At 42.5% G+C, this 17047-nt stretch overlaps 1 protein-coding gene across 4 annotated transcripts in view; it reads left to right on the top strand.

Annotated features, from left to right (window-relative positions):
- The window catches only part of LOC129853404 (ral guanine nucleotide dissociation stimulator-like), a 29129-nt gene extending 12228 nt beyond the window's left edge, over positions 1 to 16901 (top strand). For all 4 annotated transcript variants that reach the window (XM_055919409.1, XM_055919408.1, XM_055919407.1 and 1 more), the window contains exons 2-18: positions 7707 to 8011; positions 8129 to 8203; positions 8371 to 8564; positions 8728 to 8849; positions 8987 to 9202; positions 9313 to 9416; positions 9667 to 9751; positions 11291 to 11368; positions 11566 to 11652; positions 11752 to 11784; positions 11902 to 12023; positions 12119 to 12214; positions 12403 to 12607; positions 12904 to 12978; positions 13274 to 13531; positions 13714 to 13828; positions 14030 to 16901. In XM_055919409.1, coding sequence (XP_055775384.1) covers positions 7707 to 8011; positions 8129 to 8203; positions 8371 to 8564; positions 8728 to 8849; positions 8987 to 9202; positions 9313 to 9416; positions 9667 to 9751; positions 11291 to 11368; positions 11566 to 11652; positions 11752 to 11784; positions 11902 to 12023; positions 12119 to 12214; positions 12403 to 12607; positions 12904 to 12978; positions 13274 to 13531; positions 13714 to 13828; positions 14030 to 14205 — 2346 coding nt within the window. In that variant the 3' untranslated portion in view covers positions 14206 to 16901. The remainder of the gene's footprint in view (positions 1 to 7706; positions 8012 to 8128; positions 8204 to 8370; positions 8565 to 8727; positions 8850 to 8986; positions 9203 to 9312; positions 9417 to 9666; positions 9752 to 11290; positions 11369 to 11565; positions 11653 to 11751; positions 11785 to 11901; positions 12024 to 12118; positions 12215 to 12402; positions 12608 to 12903; positions 12979 to 13273; positions 13532 to 13713; positions 13829 to 14029) is intronic.
- Positions 16902 to 17047: the final 146 nt, after the last annotated feature.

Raw genomic sequence — 17047 nt, 5'->3', positions numbered from 1 at the left:
AAGAATAAAATATGCCTTTATTTTCACCAAGCTTGTGAAACTAAAGGCTGGAACTCAGACGATAAGTTATTTTTATTTTTTATTCAAATGTTTTATTATTAAAGACAGTATGTTTCCTTCATTTATACATGTCACATGCTTAGAGAGGGCAATTCAGGCTCCACTCCTACATTTCTCTCTCTCTCTGTCTCTCTCTCTCCTCTAATCTAATCCTCTCTAGTAACACAATTACTTGATGCTTAATCCCCCTCTTTCATTCTGCTAGGAGCTGCCTCTACAATCACAGCCATTCTTCTCCTTCAGATGAGAATGTATGGTGAATGTACAGTATTGGGATTCAATGGTTCAGTTGTGTATAAACAAACTCAGGACACTGCAATTAATGTGACACTTCAGCCAATGGCCATTGATCGCTTTAGGGCCCCTGTAACCCCACCACAGTTATCCTTGAGCTGAAGCAGTAAGAGACTGTTGATATAGCATCATTTGGTCTATCTCAGTAGTGCTGTGTCACAGGCTTGTTGGCATAAGATTGATAGTGTTATGGTCACTCTGTCTTCTGAAAGATTCAATTACTGGTAGTGGTACAACCAAGGGCAGTGAGGAGGATCCACTCTGTCATCACTCTATACGCGTGTCCTTAGGCCCTATTCCAAAAGCCGTGATGCGTAGTCATCTAGCCAATATTGTCACCTATACTCCCTCTCCGGCCTCTAGGTCATCAGGCTGCTGATTATCCCGCACACCTGTCACTATCATCTCGCGCACCTGCGCCTCATGACACTCACCTGGACTCCATCACCTCCTTGATTATCTTCCCTATATCTGTCACTCCCCTTGGTTCTTTCCTCAGGTGTTATTGACTCTGTTTTCATGTCGGTGTGTTGTTTGTGTTTTGTGTTCATTTTATTTATTAAAACACTCACTCCCTGAACTTGCTTCACGACTCTCAGCGCACTCGTTACAAATATACTGTTATGATGATAAAGTACTGCACTCTATAGCTAATTGGTTATTTTAAGGGAATTAATTTATTAGGGCAATCCAGAGATTAAACTGGTGTAACTGGTACAAATTCTCCTTAGTAAAATATGAAGGACCAAAAGCCTGTTCAGATCAAAAAGTCTTATTGTTAATCATGCATTAATGAAAATATTAGGAAATATTAGTAATTAAAGTGAATTTCCACATATGGGGTTGTGAGCATATTGGACATGTTATTTTGTCAACCAAATATGTCAATAGCAAATCATACTCTCCCTCTAACTGATGAATTTCATACTTTGTTGTTGTTTTGTGTGTGTTTGGAAATGGTCTAGAAATGTCTTGCTGATGTTAAGGAGACCTTTGTTTGTTGTATCTTATCCTGCAGACTGCAGGCAGAAGCTTAACTGAGTCCTGTAACAAGAAACTGGAGGTGGATTTGTAGAAACAGACACAGAGGAGCTTTTGTTGTTGTAGATCATTAAAATGGAGACAGAAAGAAGAGCGAGGGATAGCGATAAAGAGGGAGAGTGAGTGAGAGGGTGAGGAGCACTGAGGTTCAGGGAGGTTGAATGAGAGAAACAGACAGTGGATGGAATGTTTCGGCCTGAAGCCTGGAAAATAACTTTATTCCAAATTCTCTAGACTTAATAATACCAAATAAGTGGTAGTCTCGGACTTACTAGGTTTGTCTGACTACTCAAAATCTAAGTTTAGTGGATACAGCTCCTGATCTAAATTCACATATAAAAAATAACTCTTACAGTGTGACATTCAAAAGAGAATGTGGAAGTCAAGCAGATAATGCACTCTTGCATTCCTAATTACTAAAAGCTCAATCAGTTTACACTTGCATTACTAAGTTTTGTGCAAATCATAAATTGATGTCTATGGAACATTTTCTGCAAAGTTTGCCTATATTTCGGAGTTACAATTCTGTTCCAGATAAAGTGATCCTAAGCGGTTCATGCTCTCATTGGCATTCTACAGTCGTTGTGTGTGAGAGGAAGCTGCTGCCTGTGCTAGAGGGCCACTGTTGGACTTCATTATTGTTTGTGTTGTGTATTGTGTATTGTGTGTACTCTATTTTGGAGCATCTCTTTCTGGTGGGGACTTTCTATGTGTCCTTCCCTGAACAGCTGGAGGAGATGGTGATTATCATCAAACCAGTTGTGGATTGGCCAACAGTTTCCAAATAGCCAACACTATCAACACACTACTGAAATACAATTAGGAAAAGTAGATGGTTATAGCGATGCTATGTGCATTTGCATTAGCTGTTATTGTGCCATGTGACATTGTCTATTCAGGCACATATATAGAACTGATCATCTGTCCACTGATGACTGAAGGATGGATGCCTCTGTTGACACTAGCTCAAGAGTCCAAAGATCAGTGCTTTGTTAATGTGGTCATTGTGGCTACAGCTTCTGTACATGCTATTCATAAGCCTTCTAACTGACTGAATCTAACACATGTTCCAGATAGATTATTTTTATGGATGGGATGTACAATACATAGATGATACCATTAATATGCCCACTCATTGTTGACATGCTCTGATAGAGGAAGTTCCCCATAGAAGTTTTTATTCTGATGCAGTCTTGCATAAAAAGAGATCTTGTGAAACGGAACCCATTCAAATGTTGCAGTTGTTGTGGTTACGGAGAGGTCCTCAGCCAGTCCATTACAGGCTAGTTCTTTATTTCTTTGTTTTTGACGGACTTTCCAGTTGGATTTCGCTTTCTGATAAACTGCATGATTTATTGGACTTTAGTTCTTCCTCGTGTGAGGCTCCTTTCCTTTCTTCCCTATAGGGATTTCCCACTATTGTCTAGTATCTCGCTTAATCATCACTCTCTCATGAAAGCGCAGTACCTGTTTGTCAATGTCTTGGTTTTTATTTTCATAATAAGGAAGTTTATTTATTAGAATGTATGATGCCACTCTATTAGTGTGTGCTCAAGTACAACACTTGATAAAATCACCTTAAAACCTCTTTGGGCTAGGGGGCAGTATTTTCACGTTCGGATGAAAAGCGTTCCCAGAGTAAACTGCCTGCTACTCAGGCCCATATGCTAAGATATGCATATTATTAGTAGATTTGGATAGAAAACACTCTGACGTTTCTAAAACTGTTTGAATGATGTCTGTGAGTATAACAGAACTCATATGGCAAAAACCTGAGAAAAATCCAACCAGGAAGTGAGAAATCTGAGGTTTGTAGTTTTTCAAGTGATTGCCTATCCAATATACAGTGTAAATTTGATCATATTGCACTTCCTAGGGCTTCCACTAGATGTCAACAGTCTTTAGAACATTGTTCCAGGCTTCTATTGTGAAAGGGGAGCGAATAAGACCAGTAACAGTAGTGGCTTAGCTAAAAGCCTTTAGTTTAGTCACGCGTGTGGCCGTGAGCACGAGCTCCGTTCCCTTTCCTTTCTAAAGACAAAGGAATTGTCCGGTTGGAATATTGGAATATAAAGATTTACGATAACATCCTAAAGATTGATTCTATACATTGTTTGACATGTTTCTACAAACTGTAATGGAACTTTTTTGACTTTTCGTCTGGACTTAGTGCCCATGCCTTGTGCATTTGGATTAGTGTACTAAACGAGCGAACAAAAAGGAGGTATTTGGACATAAATATGGACTTGATCGAACAAAACAAACATTTATTGTGGAACTGGGATTCCTGGGAGTGCATTTCGATGAAGATCATCAAAGGTAAGTGAATATTTATAATGCTATTTCTGACTTATGTTGACTCCACAACATGGCGGGTATCTGTATGGCTTGTTTTGGTGGCTGAGCGCTGTACTCAGATTATTGCATGGTGTGCTTTTGCTGTAAAGCTTTTTTGAAATCTGATACAGTGGTTGCATTAAGGAGAAGTATATCTTTAATTATATGCATAACACTTGTATCTTTCATCAACGTTTATGATGAGTATTTCTGTAAATTAATGTGGCTCTCTGCAAAATCACCGGATGTTTTGGAAGCAAAACATTACTGAACATAAGGCGCCAATGTAAACTGCGATTTTTGGATATAAATATGAACTTTATCGAACAAAACATACATGTATTGTGTAACATGAAGTCCTATGAGTGCCATCAAATGAAGATCATCAAAGGTTAGTGATAAAATTCCTCTCTATTTCTGCTTTTTGTGACTCCTCTCTTTGGCTGGAAAATGGCTGTATGTTTTTGTGACTAGGCGCTGACCTAACATAATCACATGGTATGCTTTCACCGTAAAGCCTTTTTGAACTCGGACACTGTGGTGGGATTAACAAGAAGTTTATCTTTAAAATGGTGTATAATACTTGTATGTTTGAGGAATTTTAATTATGAGATTTCTGTTGTTTGAATTTGGCGCCCTGCACTTTCACTGGCTGTTGTCAAATCGATCCCGTTAACGGGATTTGATCCCTAACAAGATCCCTAAGAAGATCCAACACTTAATAAAACATCTACTCAAGTAGGCCTATCGTCACTTGATAAAATCACTTTAACTTAAGATACAACACTTAATAAAACATCTACTCAAGTAGGCCTATCAACAATTGATAAAATCAACTTAAGATCCAACATTTAATAAAAAATCGACTCAAGTAGCCCTATCAACACTTGATAAAATCAACTCAAGATCCAACACTTAATAAAACATCTACTCAAGTAGGCCAATCAACAATTATCGGCAGACTCAACAGTTATCGGCAGACTCAACAGCCTTGGTTTCTCAAATGACTGCCTCGCCTGGTTCACCAACTACTTCTCAGATAGAGTTCAGTGTGTCAACTCGGAGGGCCTGTTGTCCGGACCTCTGGCAGTCTCTATGGGGATACCACAGGGTTCAATTCTCGGGCCGACTCTTTTCTCTGTATATATCAATGATGTCGCTCTTGCTGCGGGTGATTCCTTGATCCACCTCTACGCAGACAACTCCATTCTGTATACATCTGGCCCTTCTTTGGACACTGTGTTAACTAACCTCCAAACGAGCTTCAATGCCATACAACACTCCTTCCGTGGCCTCCAACTGCTCTTAAACGCTAGTAAAACTAAATGCATGCTCTTCAACCGATCGCTGCCGGCACCCGCCTGCCCGACTAGCATCACTACTCTGGACGGTTCTAACTTAGAATATGTGGACAACTACAAATACCTAGGTGTCTGGCTAGACTGTAAACTCTCCTTCCAGACTCATATTAAGCATCTCCAATCCAAAATTAAATCTAGAATCAGCTTCCTATTTCGCAACAAAGCCTCCTTCACTCACGCTACCAAACATACCCTCGTAAAACTGACTATCCTACCGATCCTCAACTTCAGCGATGTCATTTACAAAATAGCCTCCAACACTCTACTCAGCAAACTGGATGCAGTCTATTACAGTGCCATCCGGTTTGTCACCAAAGCCCCATATACCACCCACCACTGCGACCTGTATGCTCTCGTCAGCTGGCCCTCACTACATATTTGTCGCCAGACCCACTGGCTCCAGGTCATCTACAAGTCTTTGCTAAGTAAAGCTCCGCCTTATCTCAGCTCACTGGTCACCATAACAACACCCACCCGTAGCATGCGCTCCAGCAGGTATATCTCACTGGTCATCCCCAAAGCCAACACCTCCTTTAGACGCCTTTCCTTCCAGGCTGCCAAGGACTTTAACGAATTGCAAAAATTGCTGAAGTTGGAGACATATCTCCCTCACTAACTTTAAGCATCAGCTATCTGAGCAGCTTACCGATCGCTGCAGCTGTACATAGCCCATCTGTAAATAGCCCATTCAATCTACCTACCTCATCCCCATATTGTTTTTATTTATTTATTGCTCTTTTGTACGCCAGTATTTCTACTTGTACATCATCATCTGCACATCTATCACTCCAGTGTTAATTTGCTGAATTGTAATTACTTCGCTACTATGGCCTATTTATTGCCTTACCTCCTTACTCCATTTGCACACACTGTATATAGATTTTTCTATTGTTATTGACTGTACCTTTGTTTATCCAATATGTAACTCTGTGTTGTTGTTTTTTGTCGCACTGCTTTGCTTTGTCTTGGCCAGGTCGCAGTTGTACATGAGAACTTGTTCTCAACTGGCCTACCTGGTTAAATAAAGGTTAAATAAAAAAAATACGTTTTGTTTGTTGATAAAATCAACTTAAGATCCAACACTTAATAAAACATCTACTCAAGTAGCATTTCAAGACTTGATAAAATCATCATATGATGGCGTCGAGAACTCACAAAATATTAACCAGAATAATAAAAGTCTGTCAACAAGATGGTTGGTGACAAAGTTATATCTTAATTTACCTGAATCAAATGTTGTATATTGTATGTGTGTGTGTGTATGTCGGTGTCTATTTTTGCGTGAGAACTACAGACATGTGGAATTAAGACCATGAAAGGCATACTACTATTGTGTATGTGTTACCAGGGCTCCCCATGCATTCTCTGTCTGTTGACTAAGCTATGATGCAGGCAGAGAGGGATATGACTGGTCAAGGCTTAATAATGGGGGAAGCCGTTCTCGCTTGTATGTCTGTTTCCTAGCCCTATGTATGCCAAGTTCATTTGGGTCTTTGGGAGTTCCCCCTGGTTTCCATGGTAACCTGGTCTCTGAAATCCTCTGAGAGTTCCCTGACTTTCCACAGTTGTAAATAGGTCCTGTGTGGCATGGCCAGACCACAGGCTGCCACAGGTCACCACAGTATACGTTCACACACAGTCCAAATGTTATCTACAACCCTTTAATCTATATATAATCTTATATATAATTAGATTTTAAAAAATTGAAGACCTGGTGAATCTGAATAGGTCTGATTTGAGTTGTCTTAGGCCTTGTTCCATTAACATAGAGAGAGAAAGATTGGCCTTATGTCAAGAACAGGGCTGTGTTCCATTGGGTTTAGATTGATAGGCCAGCAGTATCTGTGTGCTCAGCTGATAAGGGCTACTCTCACTGTGAAGTCCAAGGCCTGTGTGCTCAGCGCCTGCTTTCAAACACAGCCATACAAACAAGTTACAAATGATTAATAACCACGTACAGTCAACTCCTCTGTTTTAAAATAGAGTGTTAGTAATATAGCACTCAAACTGGATTTGAATCTCTGCTCAGCTCCATGGAAACCAAGCAAAACAGAGTGGCTGTGTGATTGAAGGTGAGAGAAGGCTATGACTAACAGCGAAAGTATTTTGGAGGTGCTGCTGTATATCTAGCTACCGAAAGGTTCTGATGAATAATGTGCTACAGATGCATAAGTAGGTGTATGACTGATGCCTGTGTCATGCTTGATTAGTGTACATACCACTACCCCACTGAGGAAGCCGCAGTCGTCAAACCCATGTTGTTTGGCTATCTGGGTCAAGTGCCTGGGATGCTCACTGTAAAGTCCTCGAATATACCATTACTGTCCATATCATTCTGTGTTGGAGAGCTGGAGAAAAAAGGAATGATGACAACAACCAACAACCACAAACTGTTTGGTACAGACCCCTCTTTCATTGAGGAAGCAGCTTGTGTTAATTCCTTGTTTGTAAAGCATGAGCTTTCGCCTGTGTTGTTTGCCTGTGTATCTAGCAACCAGTGTTTGATGTAACAGTATTGTTATTCATAGCCACACATGTAGGGAGGGAGGGCCCGATTTTTGTATATGTTTTTCAGACAGACCATTACATCTCTTTGTCTTATTTTTCCTGTAGAACTCGACACAGGAGATCGGAGAGGAGGTGGAAGAGGGGGCAGTCTTCACCATCACCCTGAGGAAGGTACAGTTGCACCAGTCGGCCAGTAAGGGACAGCGATGGCTGGGCGTGGAGACAGACTCTGCTCTCAGCCTGTATGAGACGTGTAAAGTACGCACCATAAAGGCTGGTACGTTGGAGAGGCTGGTGGAATACATGGTGTCTGCGTTCAGGGGCAAGGACTCCACCTACGTCACCATCTTCCTCTGCACCTACCGCTCCTTCGCCACCACCAAGCAGGTGCTGGACCTCCTACTCAACAGGTACAGAGACGACCATGAAGCTAGAACCGCACATACATGTGTACACACGTAAGCACATAAATACAAAAACACACTATGCACAGTGTAATGCTGACAGATGTGTCCTTCATGTCTTAGGTATGCCAATCTACAGAACCAACCTGGGATAGATGTACACAGACACACTCAGGATGACAGCACAGAGCTCAGAAAGTAAGCGTCTGGGAAAACCAGCATTATCAAACATTTTGATATGTTCGTTTTTTGTGTGCACATTTTTTGTGCACAGTGTACACACGTGTACTGTACCATACACTTCCCTCTGTCATCTGCACGTCTCCTCATTCCCTGCCTCTTCCCTACTGGGTTGTGTCCTGCAGCACTGTGTCGTCCATCCTGGGGGCGTGGCTGGACCAGTACTCAGAGGACTTCTGGAGCCCTCCGCAGTATAGCTGTCTACACCACCTGATGTCCTACCTGCACCACCACTTCCCTGGCTCTGACCTGGAGCGCCGCGCACGCAACCTGCTGGCCCTCTTGCACCGAAAGCAGCAGTGTGAGCCCGACCTCGACGGTGAGAGCCAGGATAGGGTTCAACTGGGGCTTGTCTATGTCTCAGTGATATCAGACATGATGGTGATGCTGTTTTTGCTTGAAGTGTTAAGGGCCTGTCCTGAACTATAGACCGTCCTTTAGGCAGTCTGATTATTAGCTCATCTGTGTTTTCTTTACAATAGAGCACATTGGCTGTCCCTTCGCCATGCAGGAAGAGAGTGGCTTTGAAGACGAGCTTCCTGCCCTGAACTTCTTGTCCTTTGACCCCATCATGGTTGCCGAGCAGTTCACACTCATGGATGCGGTGAGACACCCCCCCCCCCCCCCCCCAATTTCAACAAACGTCTCGATTTCAAGTAACTTCAATTTTAGCTGCTCTTGCGTTGTGCTTTGTGCTCACCCTTACTCACCCTTACACCCTCCTCTGACCTCACCCTGTAGGATCTGTTCAAGAAGGTGGTCCCTTACCACTGCCTGGGGGGCATCTGGTCCCAGCGGGATAAGAAGGGGAAGGAACACCTGGCCCCCACCATTCGGGCCACAGTGGCCCAGTTCAACTGTGTCACCAACTGTGTCATCACCACCTGCCTGAGCAACCCCTGTCTGAAACCCACCCAGCGAGCCAGACTGGTGGAGCGCTGGATAGAGGTGGCCAGGGTAAGGCATCAGACCCAGTCTCTGGGTCAATCACTCAGCAGTTAGTTTCAGTTGTGGATGATTGGTCATGCTGTTTTTCTCACTCTATGGGTTCTTTCTGCTGTGTTCAGGAATGTCGTATCCTCAAGAACTTCTCGTCCCTGCGAGCTATTCTCTCTGCCCTGCAGTGTAACTCTCTCCACCGACTCAAGAGGACATGGGATGAGGTGTCCAGGTGAGACAGGGGATCAGTGACTGAGGCTTCGGTTTGGAGGGTTTACTATTGGATTATAAATTGGACCAGGGAGTTTTCATGGCCAGGTTACATGTTCAAAAAAAACATAATTAGTGCCGTGGGTCTTTGGTTGGGTTGATGGGAGAAGTTAACATTTTGTTGTTATTTGGAAGTCTTTTGCAGTGGTAGTTTATGTTTGTCTTTGCCCCTGAGATGTCAGGTTCACCTTTTGACCTCATTCTGCCAACAGAGAGAATTTCCGCACCTTCCGTGAGCTGTCAGAGATCTTCTCAGATGACAACAACTACTCTCTAAGCCGAGAGCTGCTGGTCAAGGTGGGTCAATGATCAGAGGGAAAAACCATACTCCTGAATGTAACTTACAGGTGCCTGGAATCTGTGTAATGGGTTTGTACAAACTACTGTGGGCTGTTGTGTATGTGGTACAATGTGTCTGTATTTGTGTAGACCTTTTCCTCCTGCCCCATATGTGTAAGTGGATGTGGAGGCAATAGTTGGTACAAATGACCTACATGTCGTCCCACACGTTACTCTATGTGTATGTGACAATGTCCCTGCGTTAGTTTTGTCTTTTTCCACCTGCCTCTTATATTGAATGTGTTGAACTGGATATGGAGACCATTGTGCACATAATTTACCTGAATGTTACTCAGCAGCTAATAGATCTTTAAGATATGAACTGCGTTTGAAAACAGGAAGTGGGTATGTGAAAAGTGGTTTTGAAAACTAGTAGTTGACAGGAAATATGGCTGGCTGACCCGTTACTGCTCTATAGATTCTCCTCTCGATCTATACAGCTGGGTCTCCATAGCAACCAGAACATAAATAGACAAGCTAGCTAACACCTTGTCTCCTCTCAGATGCTAGCTCATTCATCATTCATCATGAGTTGTACAACACAGTATAGAATTTTACGTTGTAGTGTTCTCTCTAAAATGTATGAGATCCACAAGTGCAAGTATCAGTGTGGTTTGAGAGGACTTGATATGCGTAACCGCATGCCTGTAGAAGTGTGTCACCAGCAATGTAGGCTGTGGCAGTAGTCATGAATATTTTACTCGTTCAACATGAGGCTCAATGCTTCTGTCAGGACTAGAGGCAGATCAGATTCCCTTTAATTAAGACCACATAGGATTAGATAGCAGACAACATGTTTGGTTATATCTGAATCCTCCAAGAGAAACATATTTAGTCTGCTCACCTGAATACATTCCTGCACAAAGAAATAGGAAGTGCCCTCACCGTTGTTATGCCAATTTTGCACAAGTTACTCTTTAACTTGCAGCATATTCTTTCACTGGTTACATAGTGAAATATGACTGCAAAAAGCCGAGGGTTTCTCCAACAGGAATGGCTATCCACATTCCTAGGCTTTTAGACAGGTATTTGAATTGGCCCTAATATTGAAGCTTGGGGTTTTTGGCTATGAGTTGAGGAAACCTGTGCTTGCTCAGAGGGAATCCCAGCTGACGTTGTAGGCAGTTGGCAGGTACAGAAAAGAGCCCCACCCTGATGATGCATGAGTCTAAGGGAAATTCCAAGGCGGTGTCCCACTTACCTCCTTTCCTACATTCCACTAGTGCTTAATCTATCTGGGCAAGCCCAACCAGGCCGGTGTAGGATTGCAAACTCTGGTTAGGTTGGGTAAAAAATCCCCCTGTTTTGTATCATTCACAGAAACTTTAGAGCTAACTCAGCTGTAACCCTTCCTGCACCCTCTCATTCATACATTAGTGAATTAGTTTAGCCCTGTATGTCTACTCTTCTGAAAGTGTAATCATGGCCATTTCAAACTAGTTTTTGCACTGTTCTAGGGATTGTTTTGTGAAACCAGATTATCCTCTCTCTCTGCAGGAGGGCACCTCCAAATTTGCCACCCTGGAAATCAACCCAAAACGAGCACAGAGGAGACACCAACAGCAGAGAGACTTGGTGAGTCTAGATCTTTTTTGAGCTAAATCATTTTTCATGAAATACCAACTTCAACCACTTTATGACAGGTATACTTGAGTGCTGTTATTGGGTTTATAGCGCCATCTAGTGGTGAAAGGAGAGCGTTGTTATTGCTCATGGAGCCTGTGGTCACTGCGCTCTTATCAAACTTCTCTCTGACTATGTCTCTGTCATAGGGGGTGATGCAGGGGACCATTCCTTACCTGGGCACCTTCCTCACTGACCTGGTCATGATGGACACAGCTATGAAAGACTACACAGAGGTGAGAGTCTATCTCTATCTATCTCTGGATCATGTAGCCTATTCAGTCTACTTGTTTAGTCTCTGTTCACATCTAATTATTATTTGTTCTCTATTCCAGAGTGGACTCATCAACTTTGAGAAGCGACGAAAGGTAAATTAAATTCTTACGTGCTACTGATAAATAGGCGTTGATAAACAGGGAGACATCGCCGGTATTGTGGCTATGATTGGCTGGAGACTCACCCCCCCCCCCCCCTTCTCTCTACAGGAGTTTGAGGTGATAGCTCAGATTAAGCTGCTGCAGCTGGCATCCAACAACTACAGTTTCACCCAGGACAGCTTCTTCAGGGAGTGGTTCTCAGGAGGGGAGAGACTCAGTGAGGCAGAGAGGTGAGGAGAGGCCTAAAAATTTTTATGAAATGTAAATTAAAATAATGAAATGTATGGGCATACAGTGTTGTTATTTCCATGCCTTTTTCCCATAGCTACACTCTGTCCTGTGAGATTGAACCGCTGTCAGAGTCATCCAGCAATACTATCAGAGCCAAGAAAAACGGCGGCATCATGAAACGCTGGAGCGAGTAAGTCCCATATTGTATAGATAACTTTTCACACTATGCCTATGTTTATTATAGTTGCAAATTAATAATAATTACATTTTTATTTTGAGCATACATCCTTCCCAGTGTGTCTTCCACTGTGTACAGTTCATTATGTTTTTATGGGGCCCTGTTCGCATACGTCTCCATGTCTTTCCCTTTTTCTCCAGTCGCCAGTTAACTGAGGCCAGCTGCAGCAGTGCAGGAAGCTCCCATTCCAAGTTGTTTGACCAGTCCCACATCAGACCGTGCCAGAGAGGGGGAGGTGATAGTGGGGACACCCTCAGCGTCACCTCAGCTGGCTCCAGTGGCTCTGACCTGGAGGATGTCAACGCCAGCTTCCTGTCTGACTCGCCGGATGCCCACGAGAGAAAGGTGAGAAGGAGGAAGGGCCAGGGTCACATGGGGGAGGAGAACACTCCCACCAGAGAAGCATCTCATCATGATTCATGCCACACACATCCACCTTGATTTTCTTTCTTCCTAAGATACTGACATTTCTGCATCACTTGCAGCAATTTCAGTCCTGACATTTCAATATCTTCGAATTCATCTTCTGTAAGGGCCATGTTGAGGATAAGGGCCATGTGAATTGAGACTGACCCATGTATTACTTTACTTTACCTGCCTGTCTGACTTGTGGCTGACTGTGGCTCTGATTCCCTCTATAGACCTCTACATCCTCAGTAAAACATTCCGTCTCTGCTTTGGGGAAAGAAAGCCAGACTCCTGATCCCAACTCCACGGTACTTTCACTCACCAGCCTTCTCTTTCCATCTCTCTCATCACTGGGGTTTTTCTTCTGTTCTAACTGTCTCTCTCACTACTTTCCCTCTCCCAGTCCCAGAATATCACTGGGATTCTTACACTAATGCTGCACTCTCATCATATTACAAACCCTTTCTCATTCTCATATTCATACTTATGAGTCTCATATACTGTCATATTCCACATCCTATTTGTTTATAGCAGCAACAGAAGTTTGTTCTGTGGACTGTAAATGGTTGTAATCATTCTCTGTCTCTCTCTCTCTCACTCTAGTTTTGGGAGTCCACCTCCCTGTCTTCTCTAGACACCTCAGGCATGGGTTCTGGTTCTGGCTCCAGCAGCGCCTCGTCCTCCTCTGTGTCCTCCACCACTCCTCTCCCAGGTGCCTCACGCTCCCACAAGCGCTCCGTCTCAGCCGTGTCCTGCTACTCTACTCTCTCCCTGCCCCTCTACAACCAGCAGGTGGATGACTGCTGCATCATCAGAGTCAGCCTAGACGTGGACAACGGCAACATGTACAAGAGCATCCTGGTAAGACAGAGGGAGAAGAAGAGGAGGAGGAGAGAGCTAATATAGATTAATAGATTCAAAATGTAAATTGTTAGCAGTGTGCGGTTGATTCAATGAACAATGTCTGAGCCAGAGAAGAGGCAAATCAGGTAAATCAGTTTTAAATGTCAACAAAAAAATGTATTTTTCATCTCCTGGTGCAGGTGACCAGTCAGGACAAGACACCAGCAGTCATCAGTAAAGCCATGGTGAAACACAACCTGGAGCGAGAGAAAACGGAGGACTATGAGTTGATGCAAAAAATCTCTGAAGAAAAAGGTAATATCATATGATCATTTTCCCAAAAAATATACATTTCATTTTCATTCAAATAGATTGTCATTAATAGTATATTAATGTGTTGTTCTTACAACTGACTGACTCTAATCCATTCATCTTGTATAGTGTCCTAATTTATTCATTACTTAAATGAAAAACAAATGTTTTTACTAACAATATATACCTATCCTCTCACCATAGAGCTGCGGATCCCAAACAATGCCAACGTTTTCTATGCCATGAACTCTACCGCCAACTATGACTTTGTGCTGAAGAAACGTGGCTTGTCCAAGAAAGGCCGTGCCAAGAGTGTAGCCAGCTCCACGCTGCCCCGCATGAAGCAGAAGGGCCTAAAAATCGCCAAAGGGATCTTCTGAGGACGAGTGTTCCAGCTCTCTGTCAGTCTGATGGATTAAGGCCCTCTAAATTCACCTAAGCTAAAGGATCTAAGAACTACGCTAGAGACGGAGCCCAGTGGAAAACAACAACAAATCATGTCTGCATGCATCACAAGCAGGCAGCAAAGCAGGAAAAGCAATTACCGGTATCAGACTGATGTCTTCTTGGCTCAGGCCTTGATGAAGGGGAGCTTAACAATGTGCTGTCCCTAACCCTTCGTGCCTAAGTTTGTGTCAGTGGTGTTTACAAAGGGAATATCATAGAGAGTGTATTGCGTACATATGGCCACGTTATAAACTCTCTCTGACTGTGTGGTGATTAGAGTGGTGTTGGTAAATGTTGTACTGAGGAGCATAGAGGAAGGCACAGAGAACAATGGTGGCCAGATTTATTAAGCCAAGTTAGTCTCGTGAGATAAAATACATTTTCAAGAGAGACCTGGACAAAGAGACCCGATGAGCTATCCTGGTGGGGTGTGGCACTTTTCCACTGTGAATAGATGGAAAGGTGGTCCATTGTAAGTTTGAAGAGTTGAATGCAGATACTGCCATATTGAATATGGGTCAAGGTGTGTGATCATTTCAGAGAAAACAAGGTGTGAGGAGTGTACACTCTGTACATCTTGTTTTATTGAATTATAACCAGGATAAGGAAGAAGGACATCACAGTGGGGCTCAATATGCTCAATAGAAACATTTCAAAGATTACGGAGGGTTGGTGTAAAACAAAAAATAGATAAACAGTGAGGAGTGATAGATATTTACAAAATACCCACACAGTATAATATCAGCATTACTTTGCAATGGACCTTTATGTTTGATGATGTTACCATTACAGTTATGCTATTTGTTTGGTACTCTTTACTTTGCTATACTGCTGCTAAATGTACATTTTATAAAAGGTCAATAATTTACCTTATTTTTTTACAAACTTTTTGGGGGTGAGGACAGGCATGACGTTGGGACTCCGATGACGGCATTGTATTGAGTATCATTAAGTGATTCAGGGGCTCCGATGACAGCATTTCATACCACCCGTCCCTACTGGACTATCTCTGTATGGAAAACAATGGTTGACATCTTTGTGCTAACAGTGGGATAGTGGTATCATGTATAATCTGTAACTGCCAATGATTCTCCTTATGGCTGCCCAATGCCTGCTCCATGCATGCAAGAGGAGGTAACAGTCCTCGCCTAACAACAAAAAGCAGTGCACTACCCCACACAAGCTTATTCTTACTTGCAATCTTAAAGACAGAGTGAGAGTAATGACACAAACTCTGAGATTCTTACAAGCATGCCAGTGGTTGTTTAATGTCATGGAAAATACGGACAAAAAGTTGTTTGTCATTTCACTGACATTACATGCCTTTATTGCTCAGTGCTGCATGCTGGTCCCAACCCCTTTAAATGGCTTTTTAAACTGTCCTTTCCTTGATGACCATGATAGAACCATAGAGGTAGGGGAAAGCAATATGGTGTAAACTCCCCTGTGATGGGTACTATCCAGACCTCTTGTATGCATGGCCTGGAAGGGGCGGAGAAGAGGCTGTTCTTTTGGGACATACATAGCATAATGATTGGTTGTCTCTGCTGTGCTTTGTCACTGTAATTTGTTACTTACACTGTGATTGGGTCTTTGCCGATCACTCTGATTGGCTCCCTTCTATGCTGAACACTGTGAACACACACACATTGGTCGTGTTCCTCTGCTCAGACGTTGCATGCATCAATCAATGGTTGCATGCCACATCATCGGCTGTGCAGTCGGGAACCAGATTGCTATAACATATGATTTGGTTAGCTGACACATAAAATGCCCATCTAGGCGTTGTAAGATCTGTCATGCATCAGCAGCGTCTGAGCAGAGGAATACGACCCTTCTCTCTCTGTCTCGCTCTCAATTATGACACAATTAAATAGTAAAAGTCAACCCTGACAGAGAATAGATAGAGGTCCATGTGGTGGTAGAAATGTGTTCAGGGGATGGAGAAGAGGTGGCAACTGGTTTATCACTATATGTGCCAAAGAGATGAGGGGGTCTGTCACTCTCAAAAGACAATGTTTGTTTCATTTCTCTATCACTTGAATTTTCTAGGGGAGTTTACCATTTCTGAGTGTTATGTTCTGAACACTACAACACCATTCTAAGAACCTCAGATACACTGTTCAAGCCTAGGTGACAGTGCGGTTACTACTGGTTACCCTTGGAGAAACTGGACCACTTCCCTAAATAGTAACAATCCTTTGTTTCTTTTCAAAGAATGGGTTCAGTATAATTTATGCTTTACATAAGTGGCTGTGTTTACTACCACTTGACTGATTGTTTTGTGGTGTTATTCATAATTACTGGAGCTTGCTTTGGAATGACTGGTCCTCTGCAGATTTATTTTGCAGTATCTGTCGCCTTTGCCATTATAACTGAGTTAAAACCTTTGTATGTGTTTGCAGTGTCTTGTCTCTCATGTTTTTCTATTCCTAATGAATTAACAAAATATTGAGATGTCATACTATATGGAATTGTCTTTGTTTATGTCTTTGTTGACCTGGCATTATTTATTGGTTTGTACAGAAAGATTTTGTTATGCATTGTATATTATTTCCTCTCTTGTGTAATTATAGATTATTATATATTCATGTAAATACAAATAAACACTTAAGTTTACAAAAGTAAATACTCATTTGTTTAACGTTTTTGGTGTAATTTAGTTCAAGTGAGGTGAGAAGATGGCTCCTTCCTTGGCAGATATGATAGATAGTTACCCCATGGTATTAACTTACAGCCTACACAATAAATGAAAGCAATAGAAGAATATTCACA

This window comes from Salvelinus fontinalis, chromosome 4 (assembly GCF_029448725.1).
Source record: "Salvelinus fontinalis isolate EN_2023a chromosome 4, ASM2944872v1, whole genome shotgun sequence".
NCBI lineage: Eukaryota > Metazoa > Chordata > Actinopteri > Salmoniformes > Salmonidae > Salvelinus > Salvelinus fontinalis.
This window is presented reverse-complemented; position numbering and strand designations above follow the sequence as displayed.